We start from the raw sequence: 20,657 nt of genomic DNA on the forward strand, positions 1-20,657 counted from the left end.
ACACACACATATATATATATATATGTGTGTGTGTGTGTGTGTATATATATGGAAATAACTGGTAAGATTTTCTTTAGGCACTCATTCTATGAACATGATTATATATAGAGGATTATATAAAGAGAAATAACTAAGTAGTAACACTATAAACTGAGATATTCTCCAAGCCCTAATTCTATAAACTAATTTATGATTGATTATATAAAGGATTATATAGAAGGAAATAACTGAGTAGTAACACTATAAACTGAGATATTCTTCGGGCCTTAATTGTGCCAGGATTCTGCTGAGCTCTCCTTCCTAGGTACTCTATGGGGGGTTATCCACACATTTCAGCTTGCTTCATCTCTCAACCATGCTGTGTCCCTAACACCTCACTGCAGGCAATGGTAGCCTCCTGCCATATACTCCATGATGCAGCCAGGGGGACCTTTGTAAATACAAATATGACTACATTTCTCCCCAGCTTAAAATCCTCGTGTTTCCCCACAGTCTACAAGGTAACGAAGAAACCCCACCAACACAGTCGACATGGCCCTTCATGACGTGGCTCTGTGGACATATCAGATGCTCTCTTGCAGTGCCTCACTCCCGCTATCTGTACCACTGCAAGATATATCATGGTTTTCCAAAATCATGGTGCCATCTTGTGCCCCTCTGCACCTGCATGCACTGTGTTTCCTGTATGGGATATTCATGTTTACAACCAAACTCTCAGTGACCATATTATGTCCTTCATAAAGGACTTCAAACCAACAAGCATTTGTTGGAAGTTTCATGGAGGAAAAAATCATTTTTCATCTTTTAATCTGTTTTGCTGGTCAGAGGAAAAGGAGTGGATGGATCAAGTGTGGCCCAAAGTCTGAGTCTAGTACTGATCAACAAGGAGAAATTGATGCATAATGGAAAAGTGACCTTGGCATTTTCAACTGGCAGAGCAGGTAAGTTTGGACACAGTTCAAATGTTAGTCTGTAGCCACTAGAGAGGGTTTCAAAGCCATGGAGAAAAGACAGGGGTAAATCCTGCACCAAGAATTATTGAGGAGAGTTCTTGGGAACAGTTACTTTTAGGATTCCACAGGGAAATCACCGAGTGAGCTTTACAAATACTGCTGCCTGGTTCCCTCCCCCAAGATATCTTTACTTAACTGGTTTGGGGTGCAGAGTGGGAATGTGGATCTTTAAAAGCAGAATTCCAAAACTGGAGAGCTCTGTGAAAGCATCCTGCAGGAGACATTATTTGAACTGAATTTTGAAAGACAAGCTTGCATGCTAGGAATCCCATATATATGAGTACAGGATATGAAGGAATGTAAATACTTTATTATGGCTCTAAAGAAAAGAGAGAAATCAAGACTTTAAGAGGTTTAAGTCCTTGCTCAATAGTTTATTATTTTTTTTGGATAAGAGGTTATAAAGGACTTCAAACTGAGGTATAAAATAATTAGAATTGAAATGTTTACTTGAACTTCAGAGTAGACAATAGGTTGGCATGGATCAGAACTGAAGGCAGGGAAATTAATGGTGTAGGAGAGACATTAGACATGACAGAGGCAGGAGAGAGAGTATGGATGGCAGAGAGTATGGAAAGAAATAACAGGACTTTTGATCATTTAGTTAAGAGAAATGGGGAGGGACAAACCCAGGTTTCTGAGAGATGTCCAGTAGTACACAGGTAACATCTACGGCTCAAGAGACAGGTTAGAGATTTTGAAGAAATAAGTTAACAGTTGAAACATGAACCTGTGGACATAGGTGAGGTCATACAAGATCATGTTATAGTGAAAAGAAGAGGGTTTAGAATGGGAGGAAAGGAATCTGGATACCAAGCAAAGGATTCAGGAAAGAAGGGAAGGGTGCTCTGGACAGCCTGGAAAGGTCAGACAGGAAAGGGCTAAAGGTCGCCAACAAACAAATGAAATAAGACCTGGGGCACATCTTCTGGCCAAGGCAATTAGAAGACAATTAGTGTCCTTAACAGCAGCACTTTCGGAGAATGTTTGGATGGACGTCTAACTGCAATGGAGTCAAAAGTGAATCAATGTTGATAAAAGGACAACAGTCTATGAGTACACTTTTTAAGGGAAAGTTTAATATATTTTTGGCTATTTAATGATAACAGAACTTTTTTAAATAATTCAATTTTTTTTTTTTGCAGATATGAATTTTTAAAATTGTACTTTTAAGTTCTCGGGTACATGTGCAGATCTTGCAGGACTGTTGAACAGGTACACACATACCATGGTGGTTTGCTGTCTCTATCTCCCCGTCACCTACATCAGGCATTTCTCCCAGTGTTTATCCCTCCACAACCTCCCCAACCCCCGCTGTCCCTCCCCTAGCCTCCTGTCCCCCAACGTACCCCAGTGTGTGTACACTTTTTATTAAAAAAAATGGGCCGGGGTGCAGTGGCTCAGGCCTGTAATCCCAGCACTTTAGGAAGCCAAGGTGGGCAGATCATGAGGTCAAGAGATCGAGACCATCCTGGTCAACATGATGAAAACCTGTCTCTACTAAAAATACAAAAATTAGCTGGGTGTGGTGGCAGGCACCTGTAGTCCCAGCTACTCGGGAGGCTGAGGCAGGAGAATTGCTTGAGCCCAGGAGGTGGAGGTTGCAGTGAGCCGAGATTGCGTCACTGCACTCCAGCCTTGCAACAGAGCCTCTGTCTCAAAAAAAAAAAAAAAAAAAAAAAAAGACTGTGAAAGCATATTTGCACCCTAAGACTTTGCAAAACAGTGAAGAGATTAAGGATGCAGGAGTGAAGGTAATTCATATACTTATGTCCTGGGAAGGCAGAGGTCTACTTCCTTCCTTAAAACAGAGAGTTAGCAGGAGGTGGAAGTTGCAGTGAGCTGAGATTGCACCACTGCACTCCAGCCTAGCGACAGAGCAAGACTCTGTCTCAATTTAAAAACAGCAACAACAACAGCAACAACAACTACTACAACAAAACAGATGGTTAGGATAAGCTAGGCCTAGTCAAGTGGACAGTTGGCCACTCCTGCACACTGGGAGTAGAGTGAAAACCCTGGAGACACGGATGTTTCAGATTAAGACCTTCCCTTCACCACCACTTGCCTTGAGACCTTGAGAACGAATCCGTGTACTCTTTATCCCAATCATGTTCAGTCAAAGACATGTTAGGGCTGAGATTTTTGAAAGATTTTCTAGAGTAAGAACGCTTTAAATAGTAGAGGTCTAATATAAACCTGAAGAGGCAAGGATTACTTTTCAAAATTGTTCTGTGAGGCTCTAAACTTGAGTGTCCATGTTTATCACTGACTCCTATTTAGCCTGTCCAGTTCCCCTCTGGAAGCAGAGCAGCACACTTTGATATCTGGGATAACTGAGTTTGAATCGAAACTTGGCTCTTTGAACCTCTACACAGACACTGAGAAGCATGTTTCATAAAATATAGGGTTGAGAGAAGCATTCTTCTGTCTTTGCTTTCAGCGAGATATTGCAAGGAATGCTTGCGACCAGATGGTATCACTGCAGTTTTAAAAAACAAAAACCTAGGATGTTAAATAGCAGAACTTTTATAATATTTTGTAATAAGCAGGAAAGCAGCCGTCAGTCTTTTCAAAAATGCTGACTTGCTTTTTATCTCATATAAGTGTACTTTTAAAAAAAGAATAATTTACATATTTGCATTTTTTTTTCTTTTGTAAAGGCTACTCTTCCCTCCTGTGCTGACCTTTTCTGCGATGATAAGCTGTTGTCAGTAGTGGAACACCTAGCAAATGTTTCTGAAAAAAATACAATTGAATGTCTTTCAGGTAAATGTCCATCTTTTCCATGAATGAGAAATTAACTGTTTTTTAAAAGTGTCTACGGTCATCATTTTGAGAACCCCTCTTGGGATATTTTTCCATAATTGTATGACTTTGTTATTTAAAAATGTTAACATTCTCATATAAGAACACTTTAAAAACTTGGAAATGTAGGTTTCTAACCTTCATAAAAATCTTCCAAAAAGGATAGGTTCGGTGGGCTTCAAACCATTGAAATGATAAAAATTAAATTATTTTTAAAAACTGACTTCAAGAGGATAGATTATTACTAATTGGATTCCAATCACATATCTTTGAGTGATTCGTATATAGACTGAAAATCAAATGTCAAGGTTTAATAAGTAGAACCAATGTTGTCTACTCCATTTAAATCAGTCCATTTCCCTCCTGAGACCTTTTCCCCATGATAGCTACCAATCCAAATTTAAATTTATTTATATGCTTTATAGCATTTAGAATACATTAGTATTGAGCACATTATTAGGTATAAATTCATAGAGATCCATTGGGATGAGTGTCAAAACTTGTGTTGATGGGTGTCACGCCAAAACAGCTTGGAAACTGCTGACGTTAGCAATTTTAACCCTCTCGTTTTGCCCTTAGTTAATTTTCAAAGTTAAGTCCTGACTTTGCGAGTGCTCTTGCATACACACACCGGAAACACGAATACTGAACATAGTAACCCAGGAAAATAAACCAATCTCCTATTGAGCAAAGCCTTCCACAACGACCCTCCGAGGACCAGGGACAGACAGGCCCTCTCTCCGGTACCCACAGACATCCACACAGGCCAGCGGGCTCAGCCTCGGATTAGGAGTCCGGGATTGCACAGGCCGGCACCGGGAAGGTTGAGTCACCTGCCGGAAGCCCTGCCCTCAACCAAGGCGGACGAAGCATCTACAAAGCAGGAATAGTCGAAGCGGCGGCAGCGGCGGGCGGCGGCAGCACCAGCAGCGGCAGGAATTGGGGGCCTCTCCTAGGTACCGGGCGGGGCAGGCAAGCAGGTGCCCAGGTTCCCACGGGGGTCCCGTCTTCCCTGGAGCGTAGGAGAGAGCGGGGCGGGAGGAAGGCTAGGGGCAGGACCCAGAGCAAGGCAAAGGCGGGCAGGAACTAGGAAAATGACGGCGGGGAGCGGCCGGGAAAGAGAGTTGCGGGGCTGTAGGGGTCGCCGGGGCACCAGCCGGGGTCCCAAGCCCCACCGCGAGACCCCCCGCGAAGCCCCGAAGTCGGGAGCGTGCAGTCCCGCCCTGACTCTCAAGCAGCGCGGGGAGAGGGAGCGTCTGTTGCTCGGACTGCGATTTGCTGCGCTGTGATTTGCTGCCGGGCGGGCGCGGCGGGTGACGCGGGCCGTGGGTTTGGAAGCGCCGGAAGCTCGGGCGGGAGCCCGGGGACGGGAGTGGGAGGAGCCGCGGCTGCGGAGGAGGCTCCGGGAGCGCGGGAGGCCGGGCCTGGAATTTCCGCGGCGCGCGGGGCAGGTCGGGGAGGCGCTGCGTCCCTGCTCCCCCGGCACCCACGCCTGCCCCTGTGCTTACAGCCTATCCGCTGCACCTTCTCCTCCTCCCCGTTCCCTCCCTCCGTTCTTTCCACCCCTCCCTTCACCTTTCTGCATCTTTCATATTCTCTTCTTCATTGGCTGCCTCCTCTCAAATGGGAAGCGGGGAGGTGCTTTTTTACCTACTAGTGGCAGCCACTGGCGTTACTTTAACCAATTCCTCACTTTGCAGACACCCTCAGTCCTGGGGCTGCCGCTCCGGCCTGAGACCTCCCCATTCCAAACGGCCTCACCCAGGGCTGCTCCCCGGTCCTCTCGCTTCCCTGCCTCAGGCTCTGCCTAGGCCGGCCCCTCGGAGGCGCAGGCGCGTCCTCCAAGTTCTCCCAGTACACTCAGATGGCTGGGTCGCAGTCTCTCTCTTTCCCTCGTCCTCCTCTCTCTCTTCCGTTTACTACCACCAGATATTGGAAATTCCCGAGAAACAGGTGGATTTCTTCCCTGGTGCCCCCACTAGATGTTCTGCGTTCTTTCATCCATTGTCATGGAACCTTGGAATCGGTATGCTGGTGGCTCCGGGTCTTTGGCTCTAGACTGTCTACTCATCCGCAGTCCCTGTTTACAAACATCCTTGACTGTCTTTGTTACAGGTTCACCTGGTATGGTGTGTTCCACGCATCTCACATGGAACGTGTCATATTCCCATTCCGGCCTGACTCCTCATGTAAAATTCCAATGGTTCATGACTCACCCTGAATATGAATTTATAATGGCTAGGCACCTCGGGACTTGGCCTTCCTGTGCTCTATTCCTATGTGAGCAGTCGGTCTGCCAGGCAATCCCAGCCCCCGCTTCTCTATTGCAGACAATCTGTCTGCGGTTAGCAGTCCCTGACCCATGGTGGTGGCCTACCTGCCAGTTCCCCAGACTCTTTTCAGACCAAATACTGAAGCAAGTCATCTTTCTAAAGCCCCAGTGCACTCACATGAGATGTTTGTTTAAAAACCATGCATGGCTTTCCAGACCGTAATCTCAAGTTCAGACTCCTAAATGTGGCATAAGGGGTCCATCCTGCCTCACTACCACGTGGCTCACAGGAAACCCTGGAGACCCACCCCATGGGCTCCGCAAAAACCATGCCCTTTGTCTTCCTGCCACGCTTTTGGCACCTGCTAATTCCTCAGCCTAAAATTTGCACCCCCCTTTCACCACCTACAGAATGCCTGCCCAGTTTTTAAAGCCAGCTTCTCTGGAAAGTCTTCCCAGGCTTCTATAGAGTTTTTGTTTGTTTGTTTGTTTTTGCTTTTCTGAGGGCTTCCTTAGCACTTGGAAAATTATCCTGTTACAGAGCACCTGACTGGCTTGAACTACGCATTTCTATATGTGTCTTCTCCAGGGTGTAAGCTTCTGGTCAGAGATTATGGAGTTTATTCTTCATATTCTCCTCCCCAAACAGGTAGTGAACGTTCTACACAAATGCTCTTTGAGTAAACTCACTTTTGGATGTTGTAACCGGGAGTGGAGGAGGGAGTTCACAGATATTTGGGGCTCCCAGGAGGAGAATGATACCACAGACTTAGAAACAGAAGGCTTGCTTTTGAGACTTTCAGTTTTTCTGCGAGTCCTATGGACAGTATTTAATTGCCTCTGCCTTTGTTTGTTCCCCTGCAAAGGAAAAACTAGCTTGATGCCAATTTATTTGGTTGGTTGGAAATAAAAACTTCTGATTCCTGTGTTTTTATAACACAATCTAATTGTGGTGCTGGCACCTAAAGTATTATTTTGTATTATATTAAAATCAATTGCTTTTTTGATATGTTGGGTAAAGTCCATTTTGTTTGAAATTCCAACCTTTTCTAAAGCTATGATGTCCAAATGAGATTGGAGCACTAGGAAGACAGAGGGGAAGAGTCATTCTGTTACCTAGTTTTGTCCCCTGCCTGCTGACCTGAGCAGAGGCCATCAGGGTGCACTTGTGTGTAAGTGTGTGCATATGTATTGTGGCTGCAGGGTAGATATTAATGGGAAATACAACATACTGACCAGCACCTGAGTGTTGAAAAGGAATGGATGTGAAGAAATGAGATGAAGGAAGAGGAAAGATGGAAGAAATCAGAAGTGGCAGTTTGCAATTAAGAGCAGTTAATATGTAAAGATGAGATTGATGCAATAATTCATTTCATTCAGAACTTTTAAAACTATTGATTCAATAGCTCAGACAGGATGATGAAACCCACCTACAGACACAGACACACACAGACACACACACACAGACACACACACACACACACACACACACCCATCCAACCCAGGTTCATTCTTGCCTCATCCTGAGTCCAAAGTTCTTAGATTGGATCAAATCCAAATTTATTTGTGTCTTTGTCCTATCCAGTTTACCTAATTCTCTCCGTCTTTGAGTTTCTTTGGTGCCACCTTCTGGTGGGCCCACTTCTATGAAGTTTGAATATTCCTTCCTTCCTCCCAGTCTCTGAAATATCCTCAAGTGTGAGATGAGGTTGTAGAGGGCCTGGGACTTGCCTCCGCAGCCTCCTCTGCCTTCTAACATCTGCAGGCCCTCGGATAAGCTCTGCAGAGGCCTTATGAGGTGAGGATAGTGAGAAACTGTAACATTTTGTTCTATAATAACCTATTTAGAGTACTGTGGTACACACTATGTCATGATTGTATTTTCTTGATTGACATTTATTTTGCTTATTTTGTGTTTTTTTTTTTTTTGAACCCTAACCATAACCCTAGTCCTACTTTTTTTTTTTTTTTCTCTGAACTGCATTATTTATTTTAAACTTTAAAGAATGTGTGCTGCTTTAGGCTGTTGCTCTATATTTAGAATGTTGCTTTTATACTTTTAAAAACTATATGCTCACTCTTTTGTTTCAGTAATAATAGACACTCCCCTGTTTAAAAATATCTTAGGAGGAAGCCTTAAGCAAGACATCCAACAGTGAAGTTGCCTTAATATAGTCGTTTCCCACTTCCCTGTCTCAGCCACTCAATTCCCCTTTCCTCTCTTGCCCTAAGAGACCCAGAAGACCTGTCCGAGACCCCTGCTAAGGGAATACAGTTTCAAAGCTGCTGCACCAGGCACTTTGTAGGCTACTGGGAAACTGGATGATGCTCCATCTGTTTATAGAAATGAACACATGCACGATGATTTATATCTCTAGGTAGTTTCCAGGACTTTTCATTTTGCTCATTTGCTAATTTTCCAAACTAGAGCGTATTTTTCTTGTTTTACTTTACATTTTTTCAGTTAAAATTATACATGTTTATGAAAAAAAGGATAATAGAAAAAATAGCTTGTAGGATTATGACATTATGGATGATGGTTTGTCCTTTTATTTTCTCAAATGCTCTCAATTGTAAGAGCAAAAAGGCTCAGGGAAATTGAGATGAGTTGTTGAACTGTAATATTTTATGAAATAATAGCCTAAGTTTTTATAAGGTTTAATAGAAATAAACAATTAATGTAGAATTTATGAATATGTACTATTATAATAATTAATAGTAAGCTGTAATAACTTTTTAGCACTTTAAGCAAGGTGCCTGCCTAGGTTAGGCTCCTATCTTCCACAGAACTGGTTGATAGGGATACTGTCTTTCTTGATGATTACATTTCAAAGGGATGGCTTCCAGGTCTTTGAGAAAGACTGTCCGGGGATGTAAAACTATCAAGAAGCTTTTAAAAAGATTTACATCTCAAAGGGGCTGATAAAGAATTTACAATGACAATTTGTCTAAATAAAATGCTTTAATAAAAAGGAAGAAAGGCCTAAGAGGCAGGAGGAAGCCTGTTTAGTTTGTTTATTTAGTCAAGTTTAGCTTGTCTAAAGTTTATTCAAGCTGCGGGGAATGTTAAGACCCTCTTAGCCAGGTTGGATCCAAAAATCAATACGTCTAATTAAAAGTGCAAACCCGGGCCGGGCGCGGTGGCTCAAGCCTGTAATCCCAGCACTTTGGGAGACCGAGGCGGGTGGATCACGAGGTCAAGAGATCGAGACCATCCTGGTCAACATCGTGAAACCCCGTCTCTACTAAAAATACAAAAAATCAGCTGGGTGGCGCGTGCCTGTAATCCCAGCTGCTCAGGAGGCTGAGGCAGGAGAATTGCCTGAACCCAGGAGGCGGAGGTTGCGGTGAGCCGAGATCACGCCATTGCACTCCAGCCTGGGTAACAAGAGCGAAACTCCGTCTCACCAATCAAAAAAAAAAAAAAAAAAAAGTGCAAACCCGGTGACAAGACTAGGGCCATATTTTATATCCATGCCTATGGGCTTTCTTTGTAACTCCATAACCCAGTTTCAGCAGCTCTTGGGGAAAATGGGGTATCTTTTAGGAGTCACCTTGAAAAGTAATTTTTTTTTTTTGGTCTTTCCAGTAGTCCCATATTTTAGGTCTGCCTATCTCAAACAAACCCTCCAAATTTGGTAAAATGTATCATTGCTGTTTTCATGGGACATGATGACAAATACAGTTTTTATTTATGAAGAATTGCATTTATAAGTTTTAGAACATTCTTTATCGATTATGTTGGAGATATTAAACTGAAAGATAAATAGGAGCAATAGGAGGATTTTGTGTAATGATTAAGAATTCAGGCTCTGGAAACAATCTGTGGGTTCCAGGTGTTTATGGCTACCTGAGGGTTCTGGAATGAGTTACTAAACCTCACTCAGTCTTCTCAACTCTAAAGTGGGGGAGTAACTATGTGTTACTGACCTCAATGTGTTATTGGGTGATAATGGAAAGTGCTGAAAACAGTGCCAGGCACCAAGATCTTTTTTGTTTTTTTTTTTTTTTTTTGATAGGAAATTCTCACTCTGTTGCCCAGACTGAAGTGCAATGGTGCCATCTTGGCTCTCTGCAGCTTCCACCTCCTGGGGCTGAAGTGATTCTCCTACCTCAGACTCCCAAGGAACTGGGATTACAGGTGCCTGCCACTATGCCTGGATAAATTTTGTATATTTAGTAGAGATGGGGTTTCACCATGTCGGCCAGGCTGGTCTCGAACTGCTGACCCCAAGTGATCAGCCCACCTTGGCCTTCCAAAGTTCTAGGATTACATGTGTGAGCCACTGCTCCTGGCCACACCAAGATGCTGCTACACCAAGGGAGGAAGTAAGCAGGTCTGGCAGGGTGTCTGTGCTCCTGTTGCTAAAAGGGGTACCTACCAGTCATGGGCCCTGAGATTGGTTATTTTGTGAATAAACCAGTGCTTTGTTTCCTATTGGTGTGGTAACACTTTACCACAAATGCAGTAGCTGAACACAACCCACATTTATCTTACAGTTCTGGAAGTCCTAAGTCCAAAATGGTACAGCAGAGCAATGTTATTTTCTGGAGTCCTCAGGAGAAAATCTGTTTCTTTGCCTTTTCTGGCTTCTCGAGGAGGTCGCACTCCTTCATTGGTGGCTCCCATCCCTCTGACCTCTGCTTCCATCCTCACGGCTCCATCTCTGACTCTGACCCTCCTGCCTCTCTCTTATAAAGGACCCTTGGGATTCCATTAAATTCACTGGGATAACTCGGGATAATCTCACGTCTCAAAATACTTAATCGAGTACCATTTGCAAAATCCTTATTGCCAGGGAAGATCATGTAGTCACAGGTTTTGGGAATTAGGAGTGAAAGCCTCTGGAGGGAGGTTATTCCACCTGCCATCTCAGCATCTACTGACTATGGGAAGAATGACCACATGGCTACAGGAGGGCTTGGCTGATGTGCTTCTGTACTGTGCCTTTGATGCAGACCTTCCCTGATGGATGACCTCTGTGAAGCAAATGGCACTTTTGCCATCAACTTATTTAAAATATTGGGGGAAGAAGACAGCTCAAGAAACGTATTCTTCTCTCCCATGAGCATCTCCTCTGCCTTGGCCATGGTCTTCATGGGGGCAAAGGGAAGCACCGCAGTCCAGATGTCCCAGGTATGTGTGCTTGTTGCAAAGGAAGGAGAATGGCGTGTTTCCCTTGTTCTTCCATAGAGCTGTCTCTCTGTACTTTTGCTCCAGCTGATGAAAGCCTGTGAAACTGGAGGTGGAAGGAGAAGCAGCTTGGCAGTGGAGAAGAGCAGAAATGGGTAGAAAGGTGAAATGTGTTGGGAAGGTCACCTCCTCTGATATTTATGGGAGAAATCAAGTCATAGTTATTTTATTTAGATCAAATCATCAATACAGTTTGGCAAATTCACATTTTTGGTAAGTAAGATAAACTATAATTCTGTCCCACAAAAAGGCAAAATATTCCAGACCTGTCACATTTTAAACTTTTGCTAGCATTCTATTTTAAATAGACGTGCAACTGCGTAGATTATCTTTTTGTTAAGCGGGTTATTTTTAGTGCATGATTATGCATGCTGGAAAAGGAATGTAACACAAATGTGGACGTATACCTTCTGGAGTGATTTAGAGGATGTATAATCTGTTTGGTCTAAAATGGTGATGTATCACCTTATCTGCAAACAAGGAAGAGGATAATACTTTAGGAGCAGTTCTCTGACCATTGGTGAAAATGTCCCAGAAAATTGCTAAATGGATATCACTTTGCCACCAGCATCAGGGGTATACGGATAATCTCCTAAAATGCACTCAGGGACCCCGGTTGACATCCTCTTGTGGTTGTTTCTTTCAACTGGTTGGAAAAGTGAGGCTTTGGACTGGGGGTGATTGCGAGATACAGGAACAACCTTAATCTCACTCTGACTTGACGTTTAATTTATAATATGGGCTGGAGAACTTCTCTAAAATTGCAGATGAAACATTTTTGATTGTGTTTCTGCTCTGTTGTATTCCCTGAGTCATAATTCATCCCGGTTACTTTTTTCTCTTCTGCCTTGCCCCTGAAGTATCGCACACGCCTTGTTGGCGTGAAAAAATTAGCTAGACTGGTGGTTCTCACCTGGGGGGTGGGAGGTGGGGGTCAGTGGGTGAATTTTTCCTTCTTGGGGACCCTTGCCAAGACCTGGAGTTTTAGATCCCATAACTGAGAGGTGCCACTGACATCTAGTGGATAGAAGCCAGAAATGCTGCAAAAATCCTGCAATGCTTACATGAGACCAGAGTGTCCTGACCCCAAATGTGAATGCTGCATTGCCCATGTTGAGAAACCCTATGCTAGATAATTGGGCCAAACCTTTTTAAAATAGGAACCTGTGTGATTTTTTTTAGTACAGAGATTTGTTTGGAGATAGCTCTTTGGGAGAGTATAGCAGCAGTATTACAAGTCAGTGTTGGTTTCTATTCCCAGGCACTTTGTTTATACGAAGACAGAAATATTCACCAAAGTTTCCAGTCACTTCTCCATGAAGTTAACAAAACCGGCACTCAGTACTTGCTTAGAACTGCCAACAGACTCTTTGGGGAAAAGACGTGTGATTTCATTCCAGTAAGTAGTACTCATATATTGATGAAAAAGAAACAGAAAACAAATTAGACTACAGAAGAGCAGAGAATAAAGTACAACCATGCTGACTTAAAATATACTTGGAATGGCTGTGTGTGGTCACTCACGCCTATAATCCCAGCACTTTGGGAGGCAGAGGCAGGCGGATCACCTGAGGTCAGGAGTTCGAGACCAGCCTGGCCAACATGGCAAAACCCATCTCTACTAAAAGCACTCCAGCTTGGGTGAAAAGAGCGAGATTCCATTTCCAGAAAAAAAAAGTGCTTGGAATTACACTTCTACAATTATAATTTTAGATTTTTTTTGAGATGGAGTCTAGCTCTGTTGCCCAGGCTGGGGTGCAGTGGCACCATCTCAGCTTACTGCAACCTCTGCCTCCCAGATTCAAGCAATTATCCTGCCTCAGCCTCCCGAGTAGCTGCAATTACAGGTGCCTGCCACCATGCCTGGCTAATTTTCATATTTCTAGTAGAGATAGGGTTTCACTGTGTTGGCCAGGCTGGTCTCAAACTCCTGACCTCATGATCTGCCCACTTGGCCCCCCAAAGTGTTGGAATTACAGGCATGAGCCACCGTGCCCAGCCTATAATTTTAGATTTTATGATGGCTTCTGACTTATGTCCCTTGTAAATTGTTTTTGTTATACCTGTCCCTGTTATTAATGCCAATATGTCCATTCTCCTGCACCCAGTCCTACTTCTTCCCCTTAATTACTTATCCCTGAGTGACGACATCATTCCTCACGCTGGACAGAGTGCCTCTGCAGCCCCATGTCTGGCTATTGGGTTGCTTCCTGCTGAGACAGTCTCTCAAATTCTCTTAAAGTTGCCCCCCTCTTCTGAATTGCATCTACAACTAACACAATCATCTTTCTAAAATGAAAATCTGTTCATAAAACTGAGGTTTTAAATCTAAGTAATTTCTATTTACTTTGGCATATGGTTCCAAGGTTCCCTAGTCTAGCCTGTCATAACATAATCAGCGAGGTCCCAAAATTATGCCACATAATATTCAGGGTGAGGCCGCCATGTGAGGTGAATTATCTGGGTTTGAATGTATTGGGTACAGGCCTTTTCTGATTGGACCCCAACTTACATTTCAAGGCTCTTCCCCTGCCACTGTTTTCCTGAATTCCTTCCCTGAAACACATAAGCACACAAACGCATGTGCACACATGCACACATATATGCAATTCACATACATGCATGTGCACAAGCACTCAGATGTACACATGTGCACCCATGCGCGCACATGTACGAACCCAGTTGCACACACGCTATGATCCAGGCCTATCACGCTCCACTCCCTTGGGACCTTCCTTGCTCTGTAGTCTTCCAACCAACCATATGACCCAGATCTAAAATGCTGTTTCCTTTGAAGTTCAGCATGATTTCTTAACAATCTGGTTCCCTTATAAAGCCTCTCATTCAGCCAAAATCACAGTGCTGTAGTTGGTGCTGGTGATGCAAAATGAGTAAAAGTGTGTTAAACTGCCTGATGAAGGAAACAATATTGAAGTCAGTGCAGAACGTTTGACAGGGATGCTCTTGGGCTGCTCTGTGGATAGTGGCGGCTCATGATGTCCTGTAAGTGCCTGGGTGTCTCATCTGCCTCTTATCAGGCTGTGGACCTCCTCAAGCCAAGCACCTTGACCAGTACCAGGGAGGAACAGGTGACCCATACTTTTTTGTTAACTGCATGCATGCACCTTAAAGTGCAGTGTGACCTGTCCAAACATTTATGGTAGAAATGCAGTAAGAGAAAACAAAACGCTTTTGCATTTGTGGGAAGCTTTACCAAATGAGACCAAACCCAGTGTTTTGTGCTTGTAGGACTTTAAGAAATCCTGTCAGAAGTTCTATCAGGCAGAGCTGGAGGAGCTGTCCTTTGCTGAAGACACTGAAGAGTGCAGGAAACATATAAATGACTGGGTGGCGGAAAAGACTGAAGGTGAGAGAGTTTCATTTCTGTGGATTTGGAATTGCTATGCAATGAGGCTGAGAGTGGCTGGGATGGGACTTCCACGGTGTCGCCACTGTGACCTGCTTATCACAGGCCTGTTTGTGTATGCTGGCTGAGTTTGCAGGCCAACAATGCAATTCTGTCATTTCTTATCAGATCACGAATTACTGATTTCTAAAACTAATGTTGAATGTCAGACCTCCTCCCCTATGGACCATGCTGGAAAATCCCTGGAAAATCGTTCCTCCTTGGAATCTTCTGTCTGAGGGCGCTATCTATGCTTAGAGGCGAATGGCATTCAGTTAAGTTGAAGCCTAGACAGGGCAGCATTTCGTACTGTCATGTTATCTCCCTGTGGCAATGGGGACAGCTCAGTAGTTTGATCTGCAGCCTTCTCCCTCCTTTTTAACTACAGTTGCTCTCAGAGTGTGGCCTTTTCTGAATTTGCTGCCAATTCTAGAGGTGCAGCTAACACGGAGCCTGCAGTGTTCCCTGCCCAGACCACGCTCCATCCCACCAGAAATATTTCTGCCAGTTCTTGACTTCAGTAAGAAAAGGGAGCGGGGGACATATACTTTAAAGCATCCTAAATACCAAACAAGTAATTTCAATACTTGTAAACAGTGGAGGAATTAAGTCACTTATTTAAAGCGCCAGCCTAGCAGTTAGTACTGCATGCATTCCATCTCTGTAGTACAACCACTGTGTGTAGCAGAAGTAATACCCGTGATTCTACTGAAAGCCAGTAAAATAATTACCATGGGAAGGGAAGAACCTTTGTTGTTTTCATACGTCATCTGTCTAGTGGTCTCTTAAAAAGACCACTAGACTCCATCTCAAAAACAATCTGAAGTTATAATTGTAGAAGTGTAATTCCAGCGTCAGCAGTACTGACACCCAAGGAACCTAGAAGCTTCTCCACACCTTCCCCCTCCCTTCCCTGTACCTGTCACATCTCTTCCAGGGCTGCTTATGCCCTTCCTTCCCTTAGGCTGACTGCCCCCATTTCCCCAAGAATATTAGAGCTGGAGGGGACCTTGGAGATGACCTTGTAACCCTTTCATTGGACAACTCAACTTGGGCCCCTGTATTCCATGCCCCTAATTCCTTTGCCCCATTCACTCCTTTCAGAGGCTGCCTTCTCCCATTGGCAGGTCTGTGTTATCTTATCCTTTGGAATCCTTTTCTTGTCTGATGAAGCTTGAATATATGCATAGAGCAATGATCCTCAACCAGAAGTGGTTTTGCCCTCCAGATGCCATTGGATAATGGCTGAAGACAGTCTTGGTTGTCAAAGTGGAAGAAATGGTGCTGGATGAACATCCCACAATGCACAAGACAGGTCCCATAACAAAGAATTATCTGGTTTAAAATGACAGTAGTGGTGAGGCTTAGACATGATAGTGCCAAGGTTGACTGTCCCATAGTCAGAATCAAGACTCTGGGGTGATGTTCTCAGTTCAGCCACTTGTTACCTGTGTGCAGTAGACAAAAAGTCTGGCAAATGCTCTGATCCTGAATTTCTACATCCATAAATTGAAAGCAAAAGGATAGTTGCCCTACCTACTTCAAGATTTTTTTCTTAAGCATAAACAATACACCGTGTATGCCACACTGCTAAACACCATCACCCAATTCATCAGGTGGCAAGAAAGACAGAACTCCAGCCTGACTCTCAACCAAGCCTCTGCCTTATGTATCAAAGAGATTTTTGTAAAATAATGTTTATTTCTCCCCTCCCCATTGCAATAACTTCTCATATTCTTTATAGGTAAGATTTCAGAAGTGCTGGATGTTGCGACAGTTGGTCCCCTGACAAAGCTGGTCCTTGTGAATGCCATCTATTTCAAAGGAAAGTGGAATGAACAATTTGACAGAAAGTACACAAGGGGAATGCTCTTTAAAACAAATGAGGTAGGGAAAGATTGTTTAGCTGTACTGCTACTTTCCTAAAGTAGTATTGCAGGAAATACTCTCTCAAAAAGTGAATAATTTATTTGAAATGATCTTAATTTTTAATCTATTCTATTCTATTATTTTATTTTATTTGAGACAGAGTCTCGTTTGGGCACCCAGGCTGGAGTGCAGTGATGAAATCTCAGCTCACTGCAGCCTCAAACTCCTGGGCTCAAGTGATCCCCCAACCTTAGCCTTCCAAGTAGCTGGGACTACAGGTGCACACCACCAGGCCTGGCTAATTTTTGTATTTTTTGTAGAGACAAGGTTTTGTCATATTGCCCAGGTTGGTCTCGAACTCCTAGTCTCGTGATACACCCACTTCATCTTCCCAAAGTCCTGGGATTACAGGCGTGAGCCACTATGCCTGGCTTTTTTTTCTGAACAAATTTAATGCCTCTCGTATATGCTTAATGGCAGAAGGAGGAGAGAAACAAAAATAATTTTTTATTGATAGTTTTGTTTTTCCATCTTTGATCAATTCTACTTTCCATCTCTGGTAATATGATTTGGATTGGAGGAAAATTTCTAAGCCTTGGAATTATGTTTACATGATGCTATTTACTGACTATATTTACTTAGACACTTTTTTGCAATGTCAGTGGCAGCTATGCCTATTTATTGCCTTAAAATTCAAGGTTATACAATCTTGAACACAAGAAAAAGATGTTAGCAGATATAAAGCCTAACTTTAAAAACATCTTTCTGCATTCCCTTTTAAATATGAAAATGGCTGGTATCAATAGTTCTTAGCTTGGGATTTGACATCCATCAACTTGATAATTGCATTTTGCACAAAGATATGAAAGTTAAGAATATATTTGATGCATGCTTTAAAAACAGCAGACTACACATCTTGTCAAGGTCCCCTTCCCAAGAAAACCAAGGCCATAAAACCAGTTCTACAACTGGGCAACTTTTCAGAATTTGGACTATACATCTTTTCTAACCAGACCCTTCAGCCCAAGGGCCTGAACACTAGTTAATTCTCCTTGTAACTTAGATAAATGATTTTTAGTTAGAAACTTCCATGGGAAAGCTTCTCTATGAATGTTCTCTAAAAAGCAAACACAATGTCTACTAAGAATAATGTAGATTTTTATGTCCTTCTCCATTTACCAAACTATTTCTTTCTCACCTGGTAATATTTGATCTGCTAGAACCATAGCTTGTTCTATATTCAATATTAAGATGTACTAATGAAGATTTTACATCCATCAGCATAAATGTGCAGAAACAGTAATTATACACACCTAGAGTTTCTGTGAGTTAGACATATCCTATTTTTAGTAAATTATGCCCATTTTTCAGTAATCTAATTTTAATTGCATGTTTCTATTAGGAAAAAAAGACAGTGCAGATGATGTTTAAGGAAGCTAAATTTAAAATGGGGTATGTGGATGAGGTGCACACCCAGGTCCTGGAGCTGCCCTATATGGAAAAGGAGCTGAGCATGGTCATTCTGCTTCCCGACGACAACACAGACCTCGCCGTGGTAAGCTCTGGGCAATGAGTCTGAGTTTCTATGGAATCCAGCTAAGTTCATTTCTTTACATCCAATCTACAACTGGCATTTGAGGAGTTTCCAGTTGGGGTTATTACAAGTAGTGCTGCATGAACATCATTGCATGTCCTTTGTTGAACATGTTCATGCATTTCTGTTGAATGTATACGTATATAGTGGACAAGTTTTGATGAAGCTAAGAAGAGAGAGTTCCAAATATATTATTATTTGGAACATTATTCTTTATTGTGCATGGAAAGTCTATTTGAAAGCCCAGCGATTATCACACAGAAGTCCTCGAAGAAGAGTAGGGATCAATCTGGGCAGTGATTCTCAAACATTAATGCACCTATGATTCTAGTGATCTTGTTAAAGTGCAGATTTTGATTCAATAGAGTGTGGCCTGAGATCTTGCATTTATAACAAGATTACAAGTGATACAGATGCTTAGAACCACACTATGAATAGCAAAGATCTAGAGTACAGGTGGGAAATTTACCTTATGCAAGAGGAGAGAAAAGTCTTACTATGACAGAAAAGGAACAGAGTCCAGGAAGGGGAAAAGTAAACTTGCAAGTAAGAGGTGCAAGACCAATAGTTCACTAGTAAACCAGCTCTCAGAGGTGGGAGAAGCCTCCCTTTGTAAAGTTTGCTGATTCTCATGACATGGTAAATACTCCCACCATGGCTGACTTTATGCTACAAAGTGTTTAATAATTGATACAAGCCAGCTCTGGCATACCAATCACAGGATGTAGAGGATGGGATGCTTGATTTCTCTGGCTTCTTTCTGGAATCAGAAAGCTACTGCCCTAAGTCAGGGATGACATGTCATCCTTTAGGAGATGATTAGGAGAGTCAAAATCAAAACAATGCTCACTGGAGAGGAGCACTCACTTGGACTCCAGTTGGTAAAGGGAAGGGAAGAGGCAAGTGGAAAGCCCTTCTCCATTTTTTCTTTCGACCTTATTGATAAATAGAAATGAGTGATGGATTTTGAAGAATTTGAAGCTAACTCCAGGACAGGCAGAGGACAGACGAGGACACCAGATGAAGTCTTGTTAATTCCCCATTTTTCCCCTCGTGCTGCTTCCTTCTCATGCCTCCCTTCGTCCTCAGATGAAACCCGATTCCCTTTCTTTTACTCTGAAAGAGTTGCCCTCTGATTTAACCCCGAATAGCCCCCCCTTAGACTCGGAAGCAGAGTTCTAAGACAAGCTTTTTGTCTTTTGTCAGTCTCTCCCACTCATAGTAATGTATACTGCAAGAAAATTAGTGTAATGATTTGGTTAGAATGTTCTAAACTGTTAAAAAATATTCTTTTAACATTTGAAAGGAGTTAGGTACAATTGTTTTTGTTAAAAATTTCTGCCCGTCTCAGGTGTTTACCAGCTCTTTTACTTTTGTCTCCGTAAGACCTGGAGAATACGAGAGTTTAGGAGAAAATCTTGGTGTGCTTATAAAAGAAACTATCTGTAGATTTCCTTGGACCAGAACCTACCATCTAGTTGCATGTCATTGGGGGAGGGGTAATAAGTGAACCTATGGGTACCAGGCTATTGTCATCTAAATTTAAGGTTTGACTCTTTCTTATTCTAGGTGGAGAAAACACTTACGTATGAGAAATTCAAAGCTTGGACAAATCCAGAAAAGTTGACAAAAAGTAAGGTTCAAGTTTTCCTTCCCAGATTAAAGCTGGAGGAGAGCTATGACTTGGAGCCTTTCCTTCGGAGGTTAGGCATGATCGATGCTTTTGATGAAGCCAAGGCAGACTTTTCTGGAATGTCAACTAAGAAAAATGTGCCTGTATCCAAGGTTGCCCACAAGTGCTTTGTGGAGGTCAACGAGGAAGGCACAGAGGCTGCTGCAGCCACGGCTGTGGTCAGGAATTCCAGGTGCAGCAGAATAGAGCCAAGATTCTGTGCAGACCACCCTTTCCTTTTCTTCATCAGGCACCGCAAAACCAACTGCATCTTGTTCTGCGGCAGGTTCTCTTCTCCTTAAAGAGGAGCAATTGCTGTACAGTTGCCTTCTGCCTACGTTGTCTTAATTAACATTCCATGTGACCCATTTGGTGCAGTGACTTCAATGCCAAAATAAAGCATGCATACCCGGATAGTGTGTGAATGTCTTTGCCGAAGGTTCCAGGGCCACTGAGAATAACTGAGGCCTCATATGCACGACATTTGGGGCTGTAAAGGCTATGCTGGTTGTGGAGTGTTGGGGTGCCTGCCGTTGCCTCTGCCTTCACCTAAGTCTGTGCCTATTGCTTCAGGTGATCTTAAGGAGCATCTCAAGGCTCCAGGAGCCAGCCCTCTGTGTGCTTCCATCTGCCCAGCTCTGCCCACCAGCACTGCCAGCCTCCACAGGGATGCCAGTGTCCAGGCAACACTGCACACAAAGCCAAGGGCAAACCCTACAGAGTGAAGCTGCAGCCTCCCTGTGTCTCATGTGCAGCTGTCCACAGACAGCCCTGCATGTCCCCTGTCTCACACAGTCCCTAATGAAAACAGCTCCCTCTCATCACAAGC

General features: G+C 43.2%; 1 protein-coding gene across 5 annotated transcripts; it reads left to right on the top strand.

The window, feature by feature from the left end:
- Nucleotides 1-4,426: 4,426 nt before the first annotated feature.
- On the top strand, nt 4,427-20,242 carry SERPINB8 (serpin family B member 8). 5 transcript variants are annotated; one of them, XM_032293699.1, is made up of 7 exons: nt 4,427-4,777; nt 11,053-11,230; nt 12,549-12,686; nt 14,537-14,654; nt 16,438-16,580; nt 17,965-18,117; nt 19,726-20,130. In XM_032293699.1, exons 2-7 carry the CDS (start codon nt 11,063-11,065, stop codon nt 20,128-20,130), a joined length of 1,125 nt encoding a protein of 374 aa, XP_032149590.1. In that variant the 5' UTR covers nt 4,427-4,777; nt 11,053-11,062. The 5 variants fall into 5 exon arrangements, with proteins under 5 accessions (XP_032149590.1, XP_032149591.1, XP_032149589.1 ...); XM_032293700.1 differs by lacking the exon at nt 4,427-4,777 and adding an exon at nt 5,184-5,273 and having other exon boundaries at nt 11,049-11,230; XM_032293698.1 differs by lacking the exon at nt 4,427-4,777 and adding an exon at nt 5,722-5,847 and having other exon boundaries at nt 19,726-20,242.
- The last annotated feature ends 415 nt before the right edge of the window (nt 20,243-20,657 follow it).

This window comes from Sapajus apella, unplaced genomic scaffold (assembly GCF_009761245.1).
Source record: "Sapajus apella isolate SASKATOON/1434 unplaced genomic scaffold, GSC_monkey_1.0 scaffold30, whole genome shotgun sequence".
NCBI classification, from domain to species: Eukaryota; Metazoa; Chordata; class Mammalia; order Primates; family Cebidae; genus Sapajus; species Sapajus apella.

Bases quoted from the DNA above. Each gene is read 5' to 3' on its own strand.
- SERPINB8 (XM_032293698.1), top strand. From the start codon at position 5,804: ATGTTCTGCGTTCTTTCATCCATTGTCATGGAACCTTGGAATCG. The intron at 11,231-12,548 runs GTATGTGTGCTT...TTCTATTCCCAG, and splicing joins CCGCAGTCCAGATGTCCCAG to GCACTTTGTTTATACGAAGA. The intron at 14,655-16,437 runs GTGAGAGAGTTT...TATTCTTTATAG, and splicing joins GGTGGCGGAAAAGACTGAAG to GTAAGATTTCAGAAGTGCTG.